Genomic DNA, 22,095 nt, shown 5'->3' with positions numbered 1-22,095 from the left:
GGTACGTGTTGCCCGTGGTACGTGTTGCCCGTGGTACGTGTTGCCCGTGGTACGTGTTGCCCGTGGTACGTGTTGATGGTGGCACGTGTTGCTGGTGGTACGTGTTGCCGGCGGTACGTGTTGCTGGTGGTACGTGTTGCTCGTGGTACGTGTTGCTGGTGGTACGTGTTGCGGGTGGTACGTGTTGCCCGTGGTACGTGTTGCCGGTGGTACGTGTTGCTGGTGGTACGTGCATGTTTGTGGTACGTGTTGCTGGTGGTACGTGTTGCCCGTGGTACGTGTTGCCGGTGGTACGTGTTGCCCGTGGTACGTGTTGCTGGTGGTACGTGTTGCCGGTGGTACTTGTTGCCCGTGGTACTTGTTGCCCGTGGTACGTGTTGCCGGTGGTACGTGTTGCCCGTGGTACGTGTTACTGGTGGTACGTGCATGTTGGTGGTACGTGTTGCCGGTGGTACGTGTTGCCCGTGGTACGTGTTGCTGGTGGTACGTGTTGCCGGTGGTACGTGTTGCCCGTGGTACGTGTTGCTGGTGGTACGTGCATATTGGTGGTACGTGTTGCCGGTAATACGTGTTGCCCGTGGTACGTGTTGCTGGTGGTACGTGTTGCCGGTGGTACGTGTTGCTGGCGGTACGTGTTGCGGGTGGTACGTGTTGAGGGTGGTACGCGTTGCGGGTGGTACGTGTTGCCCGTGGTATGTGTTGCTGATGGTACGTGTTGTCAGTGGTACGTGTTGCCCGTGGTACGTGTTGCCCGTGGTACGTGTTGCTGGTGGTACGTGTTGCCCGTGGTACGTGTTGCCGGTGGTACGTGTTGCGGGTGGTACGTGTTGCGGGTGGTACGTATTGCTGGTGGTATGTATTGCCGGTGGTACGTGTTGCTGGTGGCACGTGTTGCTGGTGGCACGTGTTACCGAGGCGCTAAGGCGCAGTGGTGAGCGCACTGCGCTGTGAGCCCGGCGAACTAAGCTCCATACCGGACCACGGCCAACATCGATGCGGCTACAGATGGGATCAGCGAGCGAACCACTGCAAAATTTCTTCCCACAGTCCGCTAACCACTGCGCCACCGCTCCCCCCACACACACAGTGAGCTAACCACTGCACCACCACTCCCCACACACACAGTGAGCTAACCACTGCGCCACCGCTCCCCACGTACACATAGTGCGCTAACCACTGCGCCACCGCTCCCCACACACACACTGCGCTAACCACTGCACCACCGCTCCCCCACACACACAGTGCGCTAACCACTGCGCCACCACTCCCCACACACACACTGCGCTAACCACTGCACCACCGCTCCCACACACACACAGTGAGCGAACCACTGCGCCACCGCTCCACACACACACAGCGCGCTAACCACTGCGCCACCGCTCCACACACACTGCGCTAACCACTGCACCACCGCTCCACACACACACAGCGCGCTAACCACTGCGCCATCGCTCCACACACAGTGCGCTAACCACTGCGCCACCGCTCCCCATCCACAACTCTCCCCACGTGGTCGCACGTTCCGGCCAGAGGCGGAAGTTTCGCGCAGCCTCGAATGTGTCCGTACCACAACCGACTTCCGGCTGTCAAACTCTGAAATAATAATTCTTAAAAACTTTGCCTTGTGTATAATCGTAAAAAAAACAATGTGAGAGTATAACAAGTTAACGAACGGCACCGCTTTTTTTTACTAATTGCGATATAACTGTAATAGAATCCGAGTGTTGAATGTGCGTTGTTTTTTTTTATTCTTACGGGGACTGGCTAATTTGTTTCCACGGGGTTCCGGGTTGATGTTTTGGTTCCGGCCCACGTGCCGGGTCTGCGTGCCCGGTCGGGGTGACAGGGAGAGGGGGCGGCGAGGAGGAGGAGGGAGGCACGGCCCCGGGGTGACCTTCTACCTCTACCCTTTGGACGCTGAGACTCCTCCTCGCCTGGCGCTCATGTCGGGGAGCCGGGCACACGGGGACTGGGCGAACGAGGATCCCAGAGCCCAGGACTCGAGACTTGGCATGGATTCCCTTCCGCCTGGAGGCCTTTCTCTCTGGCACCAAGACTTTAAGACTCTCAGATCCCCTTTGACCGCTTCTTCGTAGCCACCGAGTCGCCCCAGTTGCACACAGACACACAGCTCTACACACCAACAGTTGCACACAGACACACAGCTATACACACCACAGTTGCACACACACACACAGCTAGACCCCTTCTCCACAACCACCCTGATCGCCTCGACAGTCCATTTGTTTCCAGTCTTCCCCACCACCACCCCCACTGCCCCCTACCACCCCCTACCGGCACCACCCCTTACCGGCACCACCACCACCCCCTACCAGCACCACCACCACCCCCTACCGGCACCACCACCACCCCCTACCACCACCCCGTACCCGCACCACCACCACCCCCTACCAGCAGCCCCGTCATGGCTACTGCCGTGGACAGCTTCGCGCTGCTGTGGAGGGAGCTGTGCGGGTCTCTGTCTCCCTACCAGGAGGCGCTGGCGCTGCTGGGCGCCCTCTACGCGGCCGGGCGCGCCCTGCGCGCGCTGCGCGCCCTCGGGGGCGCCCTGCGCGTGCACGCGGCGCCGCGCCTCCTGCCGCTGCTGCGGGGGGCGCCCCCCCGCTCGCTCACCGCCTCGCACGGCACCTGGGCTGTGGTCACCGGTGAGGCCGTGGTGGGGGGAGGGGTAAGAGGGGGGTGGTGGTGGTGGTGGTGCAGGTAGGGGTGGTGCTGGTGCAGGTAGGGGTGGTGGTGGTGCAGGTAGGGGTGGTGCTGGTGCAGGTAGGGGTGGTGGTGTAGGTAGGGGTGGTGCTGGTGGTGGTGCAGGTAGGGGTGCAGGTAGGGGTGGTGGTGGTGCAGGTAGGGGTGGTGGTGCAGGTAGGGGTGGTGCTGGTGGTGGTGCAGGTAGGGGTGGTGCTGGTGCAGGTAGGGGTGGTGGTGGTGCAGGTAGGGGTGGTGCTGGTGCAGGTAGGGGTGGTGGTGTAGGTAGGGGTGGTGCTGGTGGTGGTGCAGGTAGGGGTGCAGGTAGGGGTGGTGGTGGTGCAGGTAGGGGTGGTGGTGCAGGTAGGGGTGGTGCTGGTGGTGGTGCAGGTAGGGGGTGGTGGTGATGCAGGTAGGGGTGGTGGTGCAGGGGTGACGTCGGCTGCGTCCCCCCCCTCCAGTATTTTGCAAGTTAAGGGGGGGGGGGTGAGAGAAGTGGAGGGGGGGTGAAGGAAGGGGGGTGAGGAGGGAGGGGGGGACCCCATGCAAAGGTTGCTAATCCTGACCACGTGTCTGGAAGGCTCAACAGGGACGAAAGGGGGGGGGGTAAGAGTGTGGGGGGCACGAAGATGAACACTGCACCACCACCACCACCGTTCTACATGAAGGGGAGCTTGGTGACATCCAGACGCTCTCTGCGAGGCTCAACCTGGACACGTGCTAGAGCTGGCAGCGCCTCCCCCCCGCCAGCAGAATCCAATTAGTCATTTTCTATGATCAATCCACTGCTAGACGAAGGCCAGCGCGATGCCACCAGCGCGACGTCAACGATCACCCGCGCGGCCCGCCCCCTCCTGGGGCCGAGGCCGACGTGATCGAGATCGTCCCCCCTCTCTCTCTCTCTCCACTCGCTCGCTCGCCCTCGCCCCCTCTCTCTCTCTCTCTCCTCCACCAGGCCCCACGTCCGGCATTGGCCGCGCGTACGCCCGCGAGCTGGCACGCCGCGGGCTCGGCGTGGTGCTGGTGGGGCGCGACGCGGCCCGTCTGGGCGCCGCCGCAGAGGAGCTCCGTCGAGACTTCCCCGTGCGGACCCTCGAGGTCGTGGCCGACTTCGGCCGCGGCCCCGCTGCCTACGGGGATATCACGCGCGCCCTCGGTAAAACGTCGTGGGGGGTGGGGTGGGGGGGTGGGGGGTCGTCGGTTGTATTTGTCGGTCATCTCGGTCAGCCAACACCCGTGGCACCGCCTGGGGTGGGGCCGTGCCGTGACCGTCTGCCAGCGAGGCCTTCGCCACTGCACGTGGCCTCAGGTTGCCCACCGAACCCGGCACGCGAGCGCCGTGACCACCTGCGGCTATTGGTAGTGGAGGGATGCGCGGGGAGGGGTCCAGGCGTGAACTCGGGCCCCCTAATCATTTTGCAAGTTCAGGGGGTGGGGTGGGAGAGGGGTTGGGGGGGGGGCAGTGGTGAGAACCGCGCATGAGTAGCGAATGTTACCACATAGGCTCGACAGGCACGTGTGTTGAACTGGATAGAGGGGGAGCCCTGGTGAGACCCAGAGGTAGCTCAGGCTACATATCTCGGAGGCTCAACCCGGACACATGGGGGGGAGGTGGGGGTGCAGTGGGCCCGCGGATTCCCGGAGTAAACTGGCGAGGAGCGAGCGACCTGGTGCGGTGTGTGGTGACCAATCGGCACTGGCCTTAACAAAAATAAACAGTGGACGGGAGATGACTGCGCAGGCAACACATCGTTACCCACGCCACCGTTACCCACGCCACCGCTACCCACGCCACCGTTACCCACGCCACCGCTACCCACGCCACCGCTACCCACGCCACCGTTACCCACGCCACCGCTACCCACGCCACCGCTACCCACGCCACGGTTACCGACGCCACCGCTACCCACGCCACCGCTACCCACGCCACCGTTATCCACGCCACCGCTACCCACGCCACGGTTACCCACCACATCATTACCCACGCCGTCTCACCGGGAACATCTCAGCTGCCACGTGACCTCCACACACGCACTCTTTCTGGCTCCACCACCATCAGCGTGCTCGCTCTCAAATTCACTTATGGCATGAGCGCGCGCTCTCTCTTCCACATTTTAGACTCGCAACCACGCTTGCATATATTTGTGATCTATTCCCCCCCCCCCCACTACCTGCGCCCGTTCCAGAGGGGATGGACGTGGGCGTGCTGGTGAACAACGTGGGCGTGATGCCGGTGGTGCCGGGCCCCTTCCTGTCGGCCGGCGAGGAGCAGCTGTGGCAGCTGGTGAACGTGAACATGGCGGCCGCGATGCTCATGACGCGCCTGCTGCTGCCCGGCATGCTGGAGCGAGGCCGTGGGGCCGTGGTGAACGTCTCCTCGGGCAGCTGCCTCAAGCCCACGCCCTACATGGCCGCCTATGCCGCCACTAAGGTAGCCCCCCCGCTCTCTGCTGCCGGGCGAAGGCCTCCTACCCCCCCCCCCGCGCGCATCTCTCACGCCCGAGACGTATTTCGGCACTCCCATCTCCCTTAGGCTACTGCCACCCCCCCCAAAGTCGCCACCGCCACCACAGCCGTCGACCACACCGGCCCGCTTACTTCCCTTAACCCCTTCCAATTCCGATGACGTATGTGAAGAACTAAACTAAAATAACCTCATCGCTGCCGAGGCTCCCGCACGGCCGTGCGGGCGGGCGTGCGGCACAGTGTTGGCGCCTGCTGTCATAGAGTGCAGCGGTCGCCACGGTTCTCTGCGGTGAGTAACAACGTCTTTTAAAAAAAACAAACGGCGCTACTGCGCCTCTCTGAATGAAACGAACGCCGTGCCGCTCGCGCGTCCCCACATTCAGCGGCGAACGGGGGACCCAACCTCGTCTCGGGCTTTTTTCCCCGCAGGCCTTTGTGGAGAGCTGGAGCTGCTCGCTGAGCCGGGAGTGCGCCGGCAGCGGCGTCGCCGTGCAGACGCTCATCCCCTTCTACGTGGCCACGCGGATGACCGCGCCCGGCCGCTTCTTCCGCCGACCCTGGCTGTTCGTGCCCTCGGCGGAGGAGTACGCGCGTCACGCCGTCAGCACGCTGGGAGTCGCGCGACGCACCACGGGTTACTGGCCGCACACGTTGCAGGTGCGCGGTTCGATCCCGACCTCTGACCTCTGGGTTTTTGGAGTTTTTTTTTTTCTCTCTCCAGATCCTCTGGTTTCACCCCGCCCCGCACATTTAGACACGTGTGTATAGATGAGATTATTTCGCTGCTATAAATTTGCACGTGATGATAAGCCCACTTCGTTTGAGCTATCATTTGTAGCAACGTCGCTTCTGAAAAAATAACCTAGTGGCGTCATGGTGCAAATTTTATCGCCCCCTACTGACAGGCCGATGCCCCAGGTTACGACTGCAAATGAGTGCACCTCGTTAATCAACGTGAACTCGATAGTAAACTTGAAATTTCATGTGTTGCTCAACAGATGTGGATCGCTCAACTGATGCCGGAGTGGCTGTGGGCGTGGTTTGCGATGCACATCAACATCCTCCTCTGGAAGCCGTGAAGACAACGGCGGGATCCGGAACATTGACACCACCAGCACTTGGAATCAGAATCTTTCGAGTGCCCGATGGATGAGCTTTGAATGTATGATATCCACTCCGCTATTAGTCTTGGCCATATTAGTCTTGGCCTTATTCCATCACCTCTTCTAGCCGTGACGCGTCCTGCCCAAGCCCACTGACCTCTTTTTTTCCTCTTCCATACAATGTTTATTTTACAAGAACCAAACCTTGCCGTCCTTCGCAAGGGATCACTTATATTCTTGGTTCTTTCGGTAAAGTCACGTGACGATATCTTTGCTGCGCCTGTGGGCAGCGCAGCAAAGATATCGTCGTTCTGTGCTTCTATGTTACCGCGTCTCTTGCTCCTCCACCTTCACCAACCCGTGCTGACGAGCGAGAGACAGTATGGTCACATAACCCCCCATGACCAGCGGCCGTCACATGGATTGGCAAAGAAGCTGTAAATTCATAATCACTACATTATTATAAAATACTTGGAAAATGTACATCCAAACCTGCTTTTTTTTTGCGTGTAACATTGTGTTTCGTTAAGCCAGACTAATGCGTCCTTCAGGATACTTAGGATGCAATACTATTTGACGGACACTAGGCCACTGCACATTCAGTGCATTGGGGTACTCGGCAGACCGGCGACACCTGCGTAGCTGCCGTGCAGGGTGCGCCCACTAGGGGGAGCTTTGTGCAGAGTCGACCACCCAGTACATATGGAAGGGTTGGGCCACCTTTGGTGCCAACCGCATGCCCACGTTGAGTAGGTAAAGCACACATATATTCCACGACGAGTACCCCACCCGGCTGTAGATGTGTAGTTTTGTTAAGTGCGGAGACAGAGAACACTTTGAATGGAAAAGAAACGACCCATCAATCGCTCTTGCAAAGTTCACTCTAGGGCAGGGGTCGGGAACCTTTTTGACTAAGAGAGCCATGAAAGAAAAAATTTGGAAATTTATTTCAGTGAGAGCCATATAATATATTTTAAAAGTGAATTAAACTAAATGTCAGTATAATAAGCCTCTGAATTTATTCTTTTAAATAATGTTGTTATAACACTCACCATTAATGCGACTTCTGGTGCTGCATGGATTTGCTGATGTCTTTGTAGTCGGGTTGGTACTTGGTGAGGTTAAGCTTCATGCAAGCGTTGAGGCTTTCATCCGTTAAACGTGATCGTAGGTTGGACTTGATGTTTTTAAGATGTGAGAATGACTGCTCACATGCATACGTAGATCCAAACATGGTCAATACAGCAATACTCACACGCTGCAGTGTGTGGTATGTGACAGGAAGCGCGTTCCAAGTTTTGAGAATCAGCTGGTCTTCGGGTTGGAGTTTTTTCATTTCTGTCCACATGTGCTTGCTCGCCAACTCCGCTTTCTGTCGTGTGATTCTTTCCAAATCTTCATTCAGTGACTTGAACTTATTCACCCACATGTCTGAGGCCTTCAGGTCAGCCACTTCTGGTTCAAAATCTCTGACGGAGACACCAGGGATGTAATTCAGGTCGGCTGTGTTCAGTGAACACTCGTTTGGATGGGTGATGAACTTAAAAAGACGAGTGTGCTCACGAAATTCTCCAAAGCGTGCTTTGAAGGACTGTAGGAGACTGGATGTGCAGCCAGCTAGCTGGTGGAGATCAAGGTTTTGAATGGGCTCACTTGCTGTGCATGCATCTTTAAATTGGCTCAGTTTTTCAAATTGTAGTAAACGACCTGTTTCAAGATCCGTGATGAAAAGCTCCAGCTTGTTTTCAAAAGCAAATACAGCTTGTTGAAGGGATAACACTGTATTTCCAATGCCTTGCATTTTCACGTTGAGCTGGTTCAGATGTTCAGTCAGATCTACGAGATAGTAAAACTTGAGGAGCCACTCGGTGTCGGCTAGCTCAGGATGCCCGACGCCTTTCATTTCAAGGAAAGTCCGGATTTCGTTCAGGCAAGCCGCAAAACGGCTAAGCACCTTCCCTCTTGACAACCAACGCACATTGCTGTGCAAAAGCAGACCAGGATAGTTATTTACAACTTCATCCAGCAGTGTTTTAAACTGGCGATCATTTAAGGCTCGGGCAACAATAAAGTTGATCACACGAATGACCAGCGACATCACTTCGCCAAACTGCCTGTCACACATCTGAGCACAAAGTGCCTCCTGGTGTATAATGCAATGGAAACTTAGGATGGGTCTATTTTCATGTTCACGGAGAAGCGCCACAAATCCTTTGTTTTTCCCCACCATACACGGAGCACCATCAGTACACACTGAGAGAAGTTTATCCATAGGTAGACTTTTTTTCTTGAGCAAACTCCATGAAAGACTTGAATAAATCCTCACCTCTTGTGGACCCTTTTAATGGCAGAACAGCAAGACTTTCTTCGCGCAGTGTGTCACCAACAGCATATCTTGCAATCACGCTGAACTGCGACAAATGGCTCACGTCTGTTGACTCATCCAAAGCCAGAGAAAAGAACGGCGCTGCATTTATGTCCTTCACTTGCGTTTCCTCCACTTTGTTTGCCATCACGATGGTACGATCATGAACAGTTCTTGCCGACAGAGGCATGTCTTGTATCCGTTTGATTATCTTGTCTTTGTTCGGAAGATCATCAAAAAGTTCATTGGCTACATCCAGCATGAACGTTTTAGCATACTCGCCATCTGTGAATGGTTTTCCGTTCCTCACTATTGCTAAAGAACCAGCAAAGCTAGCCGAATTATAGTCACCTTGCCGGGTCCATACGCGGAGTTGCTGCTGGCTAGCTTGCACCCTGCTCAGAAGCTCTTGGCACGCTTTCTTTCTGCTGTCTCCCGCAGGGTATTTTGATGCAAAGGTAGCGTGGCGCGTGTCGAAGTGCCGCTTTACATTCGACCGTTTCAACGATGTAATTTTGTCATTGCAAATTAGACACACCGCAGAACCCGCTCTCTCCACAAAGGCGAATTCTTCGGTCCATTCGTCCTGAAATGTACGATACTCGTCGTCTTTTTTTCTTTTCGCCATCTTCTTCGTCGAAGGGTTAGCTTTGAGCTAATGACCGAGCAGACGCAGTCTCAGACTGATTCAAAAGGGGGCGTTTACCTGTTTTACCCAGCAACGGCAAACGTAGGCCAGTATCATCCAATTAAAATAATGGACAATTGCTCCTGCAGCCCTGAACAGGACATGCGCAGTGAAAAATCGATGGATGGATTAAAACAAGTGAGAATATTTTGTTTTATCTGCGAGCCATATGCAATCATCAAAAGAGCCACATCTGGCTCGCGAGCCATAGGTTCCCGACCCCTGCTCTAGGGGAACAGACTGAGACCAGGAGTCCAACTTAATTGGCTTCTCAGGGGCACTGTGGCGGGGGCGGGGGGGGGGGGGCAAGTGGCCAATCAAATTAATCCAGCACAAGTGCTGTGAATTTTGAAGGGACCCAAAAAATACATATAAAATTCCAGCTGTTCGCGATCCACAGATGGACAAAGGCAATTTTCTTTTTTAAGCCATACTTCACCGCGCCGGTCAGTGTGGGTTGAAGGGGATGGAGAGCAGGACCAATCCCAATGTTGGCCATGGCCAGGAATCGAACTTGAACCGCCGGTTTTCAAGCACAGCGCGCTAACCATGATACCACCACTCCAACACAACATCGCATGGTCATGGCAGGCACATAACAATGTAGCACTACTACTACCACTAGAGCAGAGTGGTTCTTAACATTTACTGCAGCCTTGCACCCCTCTGTTAATCGTTAAACAATGTGTGATGTTAATACACGCATAGGTTTGACGAAACAAAGTAAGTTGTACGTACGTGCCCGTGCTTGTGTTTCAATGATTTACCTTCTGAAAAAATGTGGCCGTGACTCGCACCCCCAGAAAGGGCACCCCAGGTTAAGGAGAACCACTGCTCTAGTGGTAGTAGTAGTGCCTTACGCCAAATAAGCGCTACTTCAATGCCAGCCAACGCTAGCGGCGTGGCAGAAATTATCGAGTGAGAAGTGAAGCTCTGAGCATTTGGAATCACCGGGCGTGGGTGATGGTAAAACGAGATGTTAACTACCTCGCCCGGTATACAGGAGGTCGTGGGTTCCATTCCTACCCTGACGCCTGCTGCATATTTGGAGTTTGCGTTCTCTCCCCGTGGTTCCGTGCATTTTTTTCTCCGGGTCCTCCGGTTTTCCCCTCCACATTTCGAAACATGCGTTTAGATTATTTGGCTGCAAAACGTTTTCATGTGATAAGCGACTTCGGTGAGCTATGATTTGTGGCCGGGTCGCTTCTGAAACAATAAAAAAAAAGTTTCGTTTGTATTTGTTTCAAGGTATTTGTTTACCTTTCCTATACTTTGCACTCCTGTCATGGTTTTTGTATTGTTATTGTTACGTTCTGACCTGCCCCTACTGGACATGTGAAAAAGAGCTTTATAGCTCATCGGATTCTTCCAGAGTTTACAAAGAGGACCCCCCCCCCCAAAGCTAGAACAACCCTGGGCCCCCCCATCAAACTGAGTCACACTGAAGATGTGTTAGGTGTGGGGGGTCAGGGCTTCGCATAGTTTGTTAATCGCTGACCGACACAAGATCCCGATCTGAAACTTTGCTCGCAAAGGTCAAAGTGTTTGTCTTGACGTGGGGAGTGGGTCAAAAATAACAAAACACATTCGCATTCACTTCCTGGCGAAGGGTCGCAGCACGCAGAGCGAAACGACGGACACTGTGGAACCACGCGCGCTACAGCCATCAAAGACAACGATCCTCCCTTAACAGACTGTTGGGGCAAGTGCTGTTAGCGAGCCCCTATGAAGGCCGGCACGGCACACGAGGGGGTGGGTGGCCAACACCACGCCCGGCCGCCTTTGTCTCCCCGGACAGCAATATTTTCACACACCGCACCGGGTACTCATTTGAGGCCGAGTCGACTTAGGGGCGGCCCAGGACCGGTTCAGATAATCGTCACCGGTGTTGGCCCATGAGCGGGAGTCGAACTCAGGTGGCCGGGGTTCGTAGCGCTGCGCCGCCGCTCCCCACCGGCCGCAGCCACCGCAGTCTCTCTCAGACGCAATCTCCTTCACCTCTCTCCTTCACCTCCGATAATCTCACGGAATCTTAACTACCCCCACGGGACCCTCATATCGGACAGATTCAACCGCTCGGGTTTGACGACGACGACGCCGCCGCCGCCGCCTGTGCCGGTGCAGATCGTGTCAGGGCCCAGATTCGCCACGTTGACGGAGGCTCCTTTTGGTGCCACGTTTCGGTAAAACCGTGCCAATGTTGTACGTACGCACGTTGAACTTCTTCCGCACCGTGCGTTGCCAACCGTGCTAATCGAGAGGTGCGGGGGAAGGACGACAAATTAAACACAAAGCAGTTCGAAGGAAATGAGTTTTAAATCCAGATTTTAAAGTGCCGAGCTCCCAGTGGCTTCCGAACATCCGAAGAGCAATCCAGACGGCCGCAGAGGCGCGTCTGCAAGTGTGCGATGCGGTGAAATTCTTAAAAAACAAAAAAACTATTAGATAAATTGACGATTCGATTAATTGCTGAATCAAACATTCCTTTCGAGTTGATTTGTGTTGAACCAAGTGGGACCTCAAGAGAAACCGGGTACAGCACCATTCGCAAGAAGTGATATGGGTGGGTGGGGGGGGGATACTTTATTTTAACCACGCGAGCCCATTGCTCACGTTTACAAATCGATCTAAAAAATATTGATTTCTTACACACGCACAATCACTTGACAATCACTATTCATAAATCGATACATTTTGCAACCCCACCCCACTGAACATGGCCATTAAGACTCTTGGAGACTTTCCTGTATAAGTATTTACGTATGTAGAACTTTTTTTCTCGCCGTACGTAGCCAACCGTGCTAATCGGAGGTGCGAACCACACTTAATAATAATAATAATGATTGCCCTCTTGATGAAACTGTCCCCCCACCATAGCAACGTGGAATTTCCACTATCATGGTTAGCGGGTAACCGAGTTGAGCATCGGCCCACAGTTCGTCACAGAGGGGCGGCACGGGGCGGCACGTGGGGCACTTGGGGCACGTGGGGCACGTGGGGCACGTGGGGCACGTGGGGCACGTGTTTCAGCGAGGGAACACAAGACAGCGAGTGGAGTTCGCGCTCGACAACAATATTCGTCTCGTGCCCAAAATTGTATCCCCATCGCGCCGCGAGAGAGAAGAATCCAATCGGAACTCTCGCCTCCGTGTTGGGAGAGCGGCCCACGGAAGCGCGAATATCGCAGAGCTGCCTCGGATCAATTATTCAAGACCACGCACTGTCCCATCCGCTCTGCCACAGAGAGTGATGGTTATCGTGTGACGGTCACACCAATATTTATAAATTCCCAGAGCTAGAATTTAGCCAAAGTAAGTGCAGAGACACATTTAACGCGACTTTTTCTACTTTCATCTGGTCTGTTTTGTTGTTGTTGTACGTGCATTTATAGGGTGACCGGGCTGAGACCATGGACTCGTTATACAGGGACTCTAGGTACGAACATTCAACTTGTGAACTTTCAGAGATACGAGCAAACCTGTCCGTGTGTCCAGTTGCAGCTGTTCGGATCGAGAGGCGAAAGTTCAACCGCCGCGCAATAGATGGTGGGGGTGGTGCTGTATCTACATCCGCAGAACGTGAAGAACCAGTGGCGTCTACATCTGCAGAACGTGAAGAACCAGTGGCATCTACATCTGTAGAACATGAAGAACCAGTGGCATCTACAAAACATGAAGAACCAGTGGTATCTATATCTGCAGAATGTTAAGAACCAGTGGCATCTATATCTGCAGAACATGAAGAACCAGTGGCATCTACATCTGTAGAACATGAAGAACCAGTGGCATCTATATCTGCAGAACGTGAAGAACCAGTGGCATCTACATCTGCAGAACATGAAGTACCAGTGGCATCTACATAGGCAGAACGTGAAGAACCAGTGGCATCTACATCTGCAGAACATGAAGTACCAGTGGAATCTACATATGCCGAACGTGAAGAACCAGCGCCATCTTTATCTACATGAGATTATACAACTTTTAAAGCTATTTCCCGTGTTTAGGGGCGGGGGGCCTAAAGATTCACCTCTCCACAGTCTGCCAACTGCCCCCAAAGACAAAGATCCCCCCGTATAGCCTTTACAGACTGTTGGGGCAAGTGCTGCTAGCGAGTGTCACCTATGAAGGCCGGCACGGCACACGAGGGGGTAGGTGGCGATGTTTACACACCGCACCACGTACTCATTTGAGGCTGAGTCCACCTAGCGGAGGCCCAGGACCGGTTCAGATAATCGTCACTGGTGTAGGCCGTGAGCGGGAATCGAACTTCGGGTCGGCGGTGTTGTTTTTTTGTTGATGACACCCGAATTAAGAGCTTCTTGGCTCACAGGGTAATTCAAAATATACCATTACTACTAACCGTTGCACTACCGCCAACGTCCCCAACCCACCCAGCCACCCACCCACCCACCCCCTGCCCTCCTCTACTGCCCCCTCTTCTTGACGGCGCTGCCCTTGGGGCTCCGCTTGCGCGCCGATTTGGGGCTCGGCGCCGGCTGCGGTGCTCGGAGCGCCGCTTCCCGTGCCTCCTTCTCGGCCGCGTGGAGCCGCGCCGCCTCCTCCAGCCGCTCCACGAAGATCTCGCGCGGGGCCAGCGCCCTGCACCGCGCCTCGCGCACGGCCGCCTGCGTGGTGAGGGCGGGGCGGGGGGGCAGCACTAGTGATGAGAGGGCAGAGGTGGCTCTATAGAGTACGGGGAGGCCGAGGAAGTGGCACGCGTGCTCGTGCTTTGCGGCGGATGAGCATCGGCCAGTCTACCCCCATAACACCCCAGCAGCGAGCCTCCCACGTCTCACGTGACGGCCTCAAGGCGCGGCTGACCTGGCACCGGCGCCACGTTGCCGCTGTTGGTGATGAGCGGCATTGCCGCCCCATTATTTGTGAATGATAGCGGTGTGCTAACCACTGCACACACACACACGTAGACAAAGATCCCCCCGTATAGCTTTAACACACTTGGGGCAAGTGCTTTTAGTGAGCACCTATGAAGGATGGCACGGCACACGAGGGGGTCGATCGCCAGCACCACGCCCCGGCCGCCTTTGTCTTCCCAGTGCTGACGTTTTACACACTGCAGCAGGTACTCATTTGAGGCTGGGTCGACCTAGGGGAGGCCGAGGACCTGTTCAGATAATCGTCACTGGTGTCGGCCGTGAGCGGGAATCCAATTTGGGCCGTCGGGTTCGTAGCGCAGCGCCCTGAACACTGCACTACCGCTCCCCACACACAAAGATCCCCCGTATAGCCATAGCAGACCTTTGGGGGGCAAGTGATGTTAGCGAGTAGCACCTGCACACAGACACACAGACAGGACAGGCACCTGCAGCTGCTCGTAAATCGTCGTCAGCCTAGCGGCGTCCTCTGCCCTCTCCTTCCTGCCCCTCTCCCTCCTCTCCAGCAGCTCCTCGCGTCTCTGCCGGAATTGGCGGATCTCTTCTTCGGCGCGCCTCTGCTCCTCCTCCTGCACCGTCGCCCGGTCCTTCACCGCGGCCTCCACACACGAGCCCCTGCACTCCCACCACCGCCCACCACCGCCCCCCAGAGACGATGCGTTAAGCCTGACCCAGAGCCTGGCCTGGACTCTGGCACAGCGGCGGATCCGGCGCGCGGGCGGGCGATATGGGCACAATTAAAACTATTGAGCCGAGCCACGGCTGACCCGCTCGCTCAATGGCAGCAGCTGGGTGGCGTGAGCCTGAGAGCTGAGCCATGTCAGAGGTCAAGCCAGAGGCGAGCTGCGACTCGGAATATTAACGGGCAAGATTCATCGCGGCAGACCGAGTTACCTTTACAAATTCTGGTTCAGTGTTATTGACCGAATTGTAAGATTCAAGACACGAGCCATAGCAACTGTGGCCATGCAGCCCAAACTGTGGACCACGTAGTGAACCACTGTAGTCTGTGACGATAGCTCATCATCGCAGTGGCTGATATCATCATCATCATCATCACCACACAGGGGAATTTATAGCATTAGCCAAATAATCAAAACTATTTAAACATTTTTTTTTTATTTTACCAGGTAAGGCCCACTGAGCTATTAAGATTATTTTTCAGAAGCGACCTCGCCACAAATGATAGCTCAACGAAGCGGCTTATCAACGTGGATATTTATCGTAGTCAAATGCTCAACACACGTTTCTAAATGTGGAGGGAAAAACTGGAGGACCCGGAGAAAAATCCCCAAACGACCACGGGGAGAAAGACACACAAACTCCAAATATACAGGCGTCAGTGTCGGGATAGAACTGACAACCTCCTGCACACCAGGCGAAGGAGTTAACATCGCAGCCCCACCGCACTGCCAAAAGACGTTGGACATTTCGCTTCCTGAACCACACCACTGCCATCAAGCGCAAGAACACAGCCGAATGTGATGATGCTCAAACAGAGACAGCTGGTAAAGCGCGGAAAGATGTAACCGTGGCTTGTTGTACGTATCTACGTATGTTGAACTTCTTTGGCACCGTACGTAGCCAACCGTGCTAATCGGAGGTGCAGGGGAAGGACAACACACTAAACGCAACAACAAAAAGCAGTTCTACGGAAATGAGTTTTTCAATCGAGACGATTGAAAAGTGCACGGCTCCCAGTGACTTCCTAATATCGTAAAGTGATGGAGTTTGGCAAAGAGAGTCGCTTCTGGAAAAGCCACGGACGTTGCCGAACAAAGCGCCGAACACCCGCCGCCGCCGCCGCCGCGCGTGTGGGGGGCAAGAGTCAAGCGCGCAAAAAATGGATCAGCCACTCCGCACACGTGGGGCACCGCTGGCCCCCCGGATGGTGCAGAGCTCTCGGCTGGCAACCGCTGGGATTCCATGTTCCAATCTTGGTAGCGGCCCAGGGTAAAACTGGGTTCTCAAAGCGCAGTGTGTTGGTCCCAGCCCAATCAGCAATGACTGCAAAAAAAACCCCTAAAATCCTGATCTCATACATATTAGTTTGACTGGCACGCAACGAACGTTATTTCTCGTATGCTCAGCGGGCGGGATCGTGCTGCCCCATGCTGTGTATGGGTCAGAGGTCATCTGAAGGGTTTCTCAGAGGTAGCTCTGCGATGTTCCCTTCCGCGGGCCGCGAATCATTCCGTGCGATCCTCACCTGAAGAAGGGCGAGGGGTCGAAGGTCAGGCAAAGCGGCTCGGCGCGATCCTCACCTGAAGAAGGGCGAGGGGTCGAAGGTCAGGCGAAGCGGCTCGGCAGGAGGCTCATCGCGCGGCCCGCCTGCCGCTTGCCCTCCGCTCTCGTCGGCTGAAATCACGGGACACACGCGTGCGGGAGTCACAGCTCGACGCCCTGACCCCGACTCCAACCCTAACCCGCAGAGTTGGCGCGTTAACTCCCAAGCACCGGCCCCCGGCGCGGTCAAACGGCCCAAAGGTGGCGTGAATCTGGCAAGCCGTCCTAGTTGTTACTGCGGTGGCGGTGTGTACGAACCGTACAAATACTACACGCCGTCCGCTTCGCAATGGATGTGGAAGATCCCTTGAATCTGGCAGGCTGCCCTGGTTATTACTCATTGGTGGGGACATTACCGCTTAAACGAAAACGTTTAGGTTTTCAGATGTTTCTACCTGCAAGGAAAGACGCAGGGGCTTCACGTCAGCCGGGCTTGTCTCCAAATATATTTCCGCACCCGGCACACCACATCCAGAATACCTCTAGGTATGGCTGTGACTACTTGCGGTTACGTGCCACCTACTGCAATCCATCAACCGGCACGGACAATATTCGTTGAGAAATTAATTGGCAAAAATGTGAAGCTTTTCCCCAGCTCTTCCATGAAACCCGATATAAATCAGTCGCTCAGTCACAATCGTGTGTGTGTATTAATTAGCCGAGAGTGATCGTTCTTAGAATCAGGTGACCACAACACAGGGCGCTCCAATTCCTCTCGATGGCAGGGGGGAGGGAAAACGTAAAGCAAAGCCCTGTCTCTCACGGTTAAATTTTCATGGCTCTATTTGCATAAATATTCCCCTCGCCTGACATTTCAAACATTGCGAGGGTGACATTCAGTCCAGCGATTTGACACCTCTGGTGCACACAGACAAAGGTGTCCCGCATAGCCTTTAACAGACTGTTGGGGCAAGTGCCGTCACCACCTGTGGACGCCGCCGCGGCACACGAGGGGGTGGTGTGGCCAGGGCCACCCCGTCGATCGCCTTTCTCTGTCTCCCCACACCGCACCAGGTACTCATTTAAGGCCGAGTCGACCTAGGGGAGGCCTTGGGCCGGTCCAAAAAATTCACGCCACTTCTTATTGGTCATGAGTGGGAATCGAACTCGTGTACCCCGGGTTCGCAGTTCGGTGCAGTAGTAACCACGATGCACACTCGCCCCTGTCTGCAAGCACGCAAGGCAAAGTAGAAACCAAGTGAATCCTCCATCGTGAATTATAATAAACACTGTTGATTATATAAAAAAACAAGAAGATTAAATCATAGCTCCTGAGCACGGGCCCAAAAGCTCCTATATGATGTTGCCCGCAACAAACTAGCACGATTAAAGTCTTAAGAGATCGGAGCGAATACGTTTCTTAAGTTGAGCAAAGCTGAAAGCACCTGGGAAAAGGGATGATGACCATGATGGGGAGGAGGGAATTCTAAAGTGGAGCGGAGCGAGAGGAAGAAGCCGAGAGAGGAGTCATGTGACCTGCAGTGTGGTGAGTGGGAGTTGAGTGAGTGGGAGTGGTGGCGTCGCGATTAGCGCAACGCCGCGCTATGCACCCGGCGACCCGAGTTCGATTCCCTGCTCACGCCCGACACCGGTGACGATTATTTAAACCGGTCTTGGGCCTCCCCTAGGTCGACTCAGCCTCAACTGAGTACCTGGTGCAGTATGTAAACTTCGCCGCTCGGCAGACAAAGGTGTACCGGGCGTGGTGCTGACAGCCCGCCACCTTGTGTACCGTGCCGGCCCTTCATAGCTGCTCGCGAACAGCGCTCGCCCAAACGTCCCGTTAAACGGGGGAGATCTTTGTGGTGGTGAGTTAGTCAGCTCACTGATCTACGAACCCGGCAACCTGAGTTCGATCCCCAGCCTCGGCTAACGTCAGTGGCGAGCGATATCTGACCCCGGTCCCGTGCAGCACGTATCCCCCCGCTCCCCCCCCGGTGGGTGTGGCTGCGGTTGTTTTGTTTGTACCGAGTGGCGACGGCGTCACTTCTCCCGTGGGCGGTGGGGCTGGTGTCTGAGCGGCGCGCATCTTGCTCAGGAATTCCCGCCGAGCCTTCAGCGCCTGTGGGTCGGGTGGCGGGGTGCGTGGCACGCGCGCGGCACGTGCAGTGCGAGGAGCAAGAGGGCACGCAGGGCGCTCACGTCAAGTATGGCACACACGGAACAAAGACAACGATCCCCCCCCCCCCATAGCCTTTTAATAGACTATATTCTTGGTAATAATCAAAATACAGTGAATATTCACTTTATTTTCATTATAATTGTTCTATCTACGTGACCAAAGAATATGAATTCCTGCAGTCACGAAAGTTTTAAGTCAAAATTTCGACAGACTGTTGGTGCAAGTGCTGTTAACGAGCACCTATGAAGGTCGACACATCACAGGGGGTGGGTGGCCAACACCACGCCCGGTCACCTTTGTCTCCCCAGTGCTGATATACATACCGCACCAGGTGCTCATCTGAGGCCGGGTCGGCCTAGGGGAAGCCCAGTACCGGTTCAGATAATCGTCACTTCACTGGTGTTGGCCGACGAGCGGGAATTGAACTCGGGTTGATGGGTTCGTAGCGCGACGTGCAAACCTCCACACTACCGCTCCGCACATCATCACCACCACCACCGTGCACTAAGCTTGATCCCTTGCTCACGAGCGGGAATCGAATTTGGGTAGCTGTGTTCGTAGCGTAGCGCGCTAAGTGCTCCACCACCGCTCCCGAAACACACAAGAACACGCAGCACCACACATACAACCGTGCCACGCACTCCCCCCCCCCCCGTCACCTTGGCCGCCCTCCCGGGCTCGGCGAGCTCCCATGCGAGCTTGACGTGGCGGGCGCCGTCGGCCCGGTCGGTGTCACGCCACAGCGTGAGCGGCTCCTCCGTCGCGTCGCTCAGCACGCGCAGCGTCCAGTGCGGGCGGCCCACCTCCAACGCAGGCTGGGCACCCGCGCACAAAGACAAAAGGTCCGTTAGCGAGCAGCAGCACCTACGAAGGCCGGCACTGTGGCACACGAGGGGGTGGGTGGGTGGGTGGGTGGCCGGCACCAGGCCCGGCGTACGTACGACGTACGAAGAGAGCGGTCCCCTCCGCCCCGAGCGCCCTTTCACAGGGTGTAGGGGCAAGCGGCTGGTCACAATCAATTAATGAGTAAACATTCTACGGTCACGGGCGGGTAAAGAAACCCCATCTCGGCAGCGCCGGCTCAGAGTCCACTAGCCCTCCGCGAGCCCACGACCTCCCGATGGAGAACCCGCAGACAATACACCTCCCTGCGGGTTTGGCAACGGGACACTGGACGGGAGGCTGAACGGGATGCTGGAGGAAAGGCTGGACGGGACGCTGGACGGGACGCTGGACGGGAGACTGGACGGGAGGCTAGACGGGACGCTGGACGGGAGACTGGACGGGAGGCTAGACGGGAGACTGGACGGGAGACTGGACGGGAGACTGGACGGGACGCTGGACGGGAGACTGGACGGGAGACTGGACGGGAGACTGGACGGGAGACTGGACAGGAGACTAGACGGGAGACTGGACGGGAGACTGGACGGGAGACTGGACGGGAGACTGGACAGGAGACTGGACGGGAGACTGGACAGGAGACTAGATGGGAGACTGGACGGGAGACTGGACGGGAGACTGGACGGGACGCTGGACGGGAGACTGGACGGGAGACTGGACGGGAGACTAGATGGGAGACTAGATGGGAGACTGGACGGGACGCTGGACGGGAGACTGGACGGGAGACTGGACGGGAGACTGGACGGGAGACTGGACAGGAGACTAGATGGGAGACTGGACGGGAGACTGGACGTGACGCTGGACGGGAGACTGGACGGGAGACTGGACGGGAGACTGGACGGGAGACTGGACGGGAGACTGGACGGGAGACTGGACGGGAGACTGGACGGGACGCTGGACGGGAGACTGGACGGGAGACTGGACGGGAGACTAGATGGGAGACTAGATGGGAGACTGGACGGGACGCTGGACGGGAGACTGGACGGGAGACTGGACGGGAGACTGGACGGGACGCTGGACAGGAGACTAGACGGGAGTCTAGACGGGAGACTGGACGGGACGCTGGACGGGACGCTTGACGGGAGACTGGACGGGAGACTGGACGGGAGACTAGACGGGACGCTGGACAGGAGACTAGACGGGAGTTTAGACGGGAGACTAGACGGGATGCTGGACGGGAGACTGGACGGGAGACTGGACGGGACGCTGGACGGGACGCTGGACGGGACGCTGGACGGGAGACTGGACGGGAGACTGGACAGGAGACTAGACGGGACGCTGGACAGGAGACTAGACGGGAGTCTAGACGGGAGACTAGACGGGAGACTGGACAGGAGACTGGACGGGAGACTGGACGGGACGCTGGACAGGAGACTAGATGGGAGACTGGACGGGAGACTGGACGTGACGCTGGACGGGAGACTGGACGGGAGACTGGACGGGAGACTGGACGGGAGACTGGACGGGAGACTGGACAGGAGACTGGACGGGAGACTGGACGGGAGACTGGACGGGAGACTGGACGGGACGCTGGACGGGAGACTGGACGGGAGACTGGACGGGAGACTAGATGGGAGACTAGATGGGAGACTGGACGGGACGCTGGACGGGAGACTGGACGGGAGACTGGACGGGAGACTGGACGGGACGCTGGACAGGAGACTAGACGGGAGTCTAGACGGGAGACTAGACGGGATGCTGGACGGGAGACTGGACGGGAGACTGGACGGGACGCTGGACGGGACGCTGGACGGGACGCTGGACGGGAGACTGGACGGGAGACTGGACGGGACGCTGGACGGGAGACTGGACGGGAGACTGGACGGGAGACTAGATGGGAGACTAGATGGGAGACTGGACGGGACGCTGGACGGGAGACTGGACGGGAGACTGGACGGGAGACTGGACGGGACGCTGGACAGGAGACTAGACGGGAGTCTAGACGGGAGACTAGACGGGATGCTGGACGGGAGACTGGACGGGACGCTGGATGGGACGCTGGACGGGACGCTGGACGGGAGACTAGACGGGACGCTGGACAGGAGACTAGACGGGAGTCTAGACGGGAGACAAGACGGGACGCTGGACAGGAGACTAGACGGGAGTCTAGACGGGAGACTAGACGGGAGACTGGACAGGAGACTAGACGGGAGTCTAGACGTGAGACTAGATGGGAGACTAGACGGGACACTGGACGTGACGCTGGACGGGAGGCACCGCGTGCCCACCTGTGCGTCGGCCGGCGCGCCGCCCTGCTTGCCGCGGTCCTTGTCGCCAGCCCCTTTGCCGCGCCGTGTCGTCCTCGCGGTGGAACTGCCGCCGGCACCGGCGGCGCTCCCCCGCGGGGCATCTGCCTGCGCCACCGAGGCGGGCGCCTCCTCCGTGCCCGCCGATTGCTCCTCCGGCTTCTCCACGACCACTGTAGATGAAAGCGACACGTACGGGCACGTCACGCGCGTGCCCACGTGTGGACAAAGATAAACGACAACCACCACCCCCTCAACAAAGTAGATCTTAAAGAATTCCAATGAAACTTGAATGGGTTATAAAAAAAATACACGTGGGTTATCA

The 22,095-nt window shown here is 56.4% G+C and overlaps 2 protein-coding genes across 4 annotated transcripts in view; one reads left to right on the top strand and one right to left on the bottom strand.

Annotated features, from left to right (window-relative positions):
• Positions 1-1,527: 1,527 nt before the first annotated feature.
• HSDL1 (hydroxysteroid dehydrogenase like 1) lies at positions 1,528-10,560 on the top strand. Its single transcript, XM_032973536.2, has 5 exons — positions 1,528-2,666; positions 3,659-3,859; positions 4,890-5,134; positions 5,599-5,826; positions 6,168-10,560. Exons 1-5 carry the CDS (start codon positions 2,426-2,428, stop codon positions 6,246-6,248), a joined length of 996 nt encoding a protein of 331 aa, XP_032829427.1. The 5' UTR covers positions 1,528-2,425; the 3' UTR covers positions 6,249-10,560.
• Positions 10,561-11,889: 1,329 nt separating this feature from the next.
• The window catches only part of ADGB (androglobin), a 193,333-nt gene continuing 183,127 nt past the window's right edge, over positions 11,890-22,095 (bottom strand). For all 3 annotated transcript variants that reach the window (XM_032973450.2, XM_076074936.1, XM_032973475.2), the window contains 6 exons: positions 21,753-21,943; positions 19,284-19,439; positions 18,471-18,564; positions 16,481-16,574; positions 14,645-14,831; positions 11,890-13,949 (listed from right to left, as the gene is read on the bottom strand). In XM_032973450.2, coding sequence (XP_032829341.2) covers positions 13,749-13,949; positions 14,645-14,831; positions 16,481-16,574; positions 18,471-18,564; positions 19,284-19,439; positions 21,753-21,943 — 923 coding nt within the window. In that variant the 3' untranslated portion in view covers positions 11,890-13,748. The remainder of the gene's footprint in view (positions 13,950-14,644; positions 14,832-16,480; positions 16,575-18,470; positions 18,565-19,283; positions 19,440-21,752; positions 21,944-22,095) is intronic.

Source organism: Petromyzon marinus, chromosome 51, assembly GCF_048934315.1.
Source record: "Petromyzon marinus isolate PM22_M1 ecotype Great Lakes invasive population chromosome 51, UKy_Petmar_22M1.pri1.0, whole genome shotgun sequence".
NCBI lineage: Eukaryota > Metazoa > Chordata > Hyperoartia > Petromyzontiformes > Petromyzontidae > Petromyzon > Petromyzon marinus.
This window is presented reverse-complemented; position numbering and strand designations above follow the sequence as displayed.

What these genes read in the sequence shown, in the direction of transcription:
- HSDL1 (XM_032973536.2), top strand. Translation starts at nt 2,426, where the DNA reads ATGGCTACTGCCGTGGACAGCTTCGCGCTGCTGTGGAGGGAGCTGTGC. An exon ending in GGATATCACGCGCGCCCTCG is followed by an intron (nt 3,860 to 4,889) that starts GTAAAACGTCGT and finishes CGCCCGTTCCAG; the next exon opens with AGGGGATGGACGTGGGCGTG. An exon ending in CCGCCTATGCCGCCACTAAG is followed by an intron (nt 5,135 to 5,598) that starts GTAGCCCCCCCG and finishes TTTTCCCCGCAG; the next exon opens with GCCTTTGTGGAGAGCTGGAG.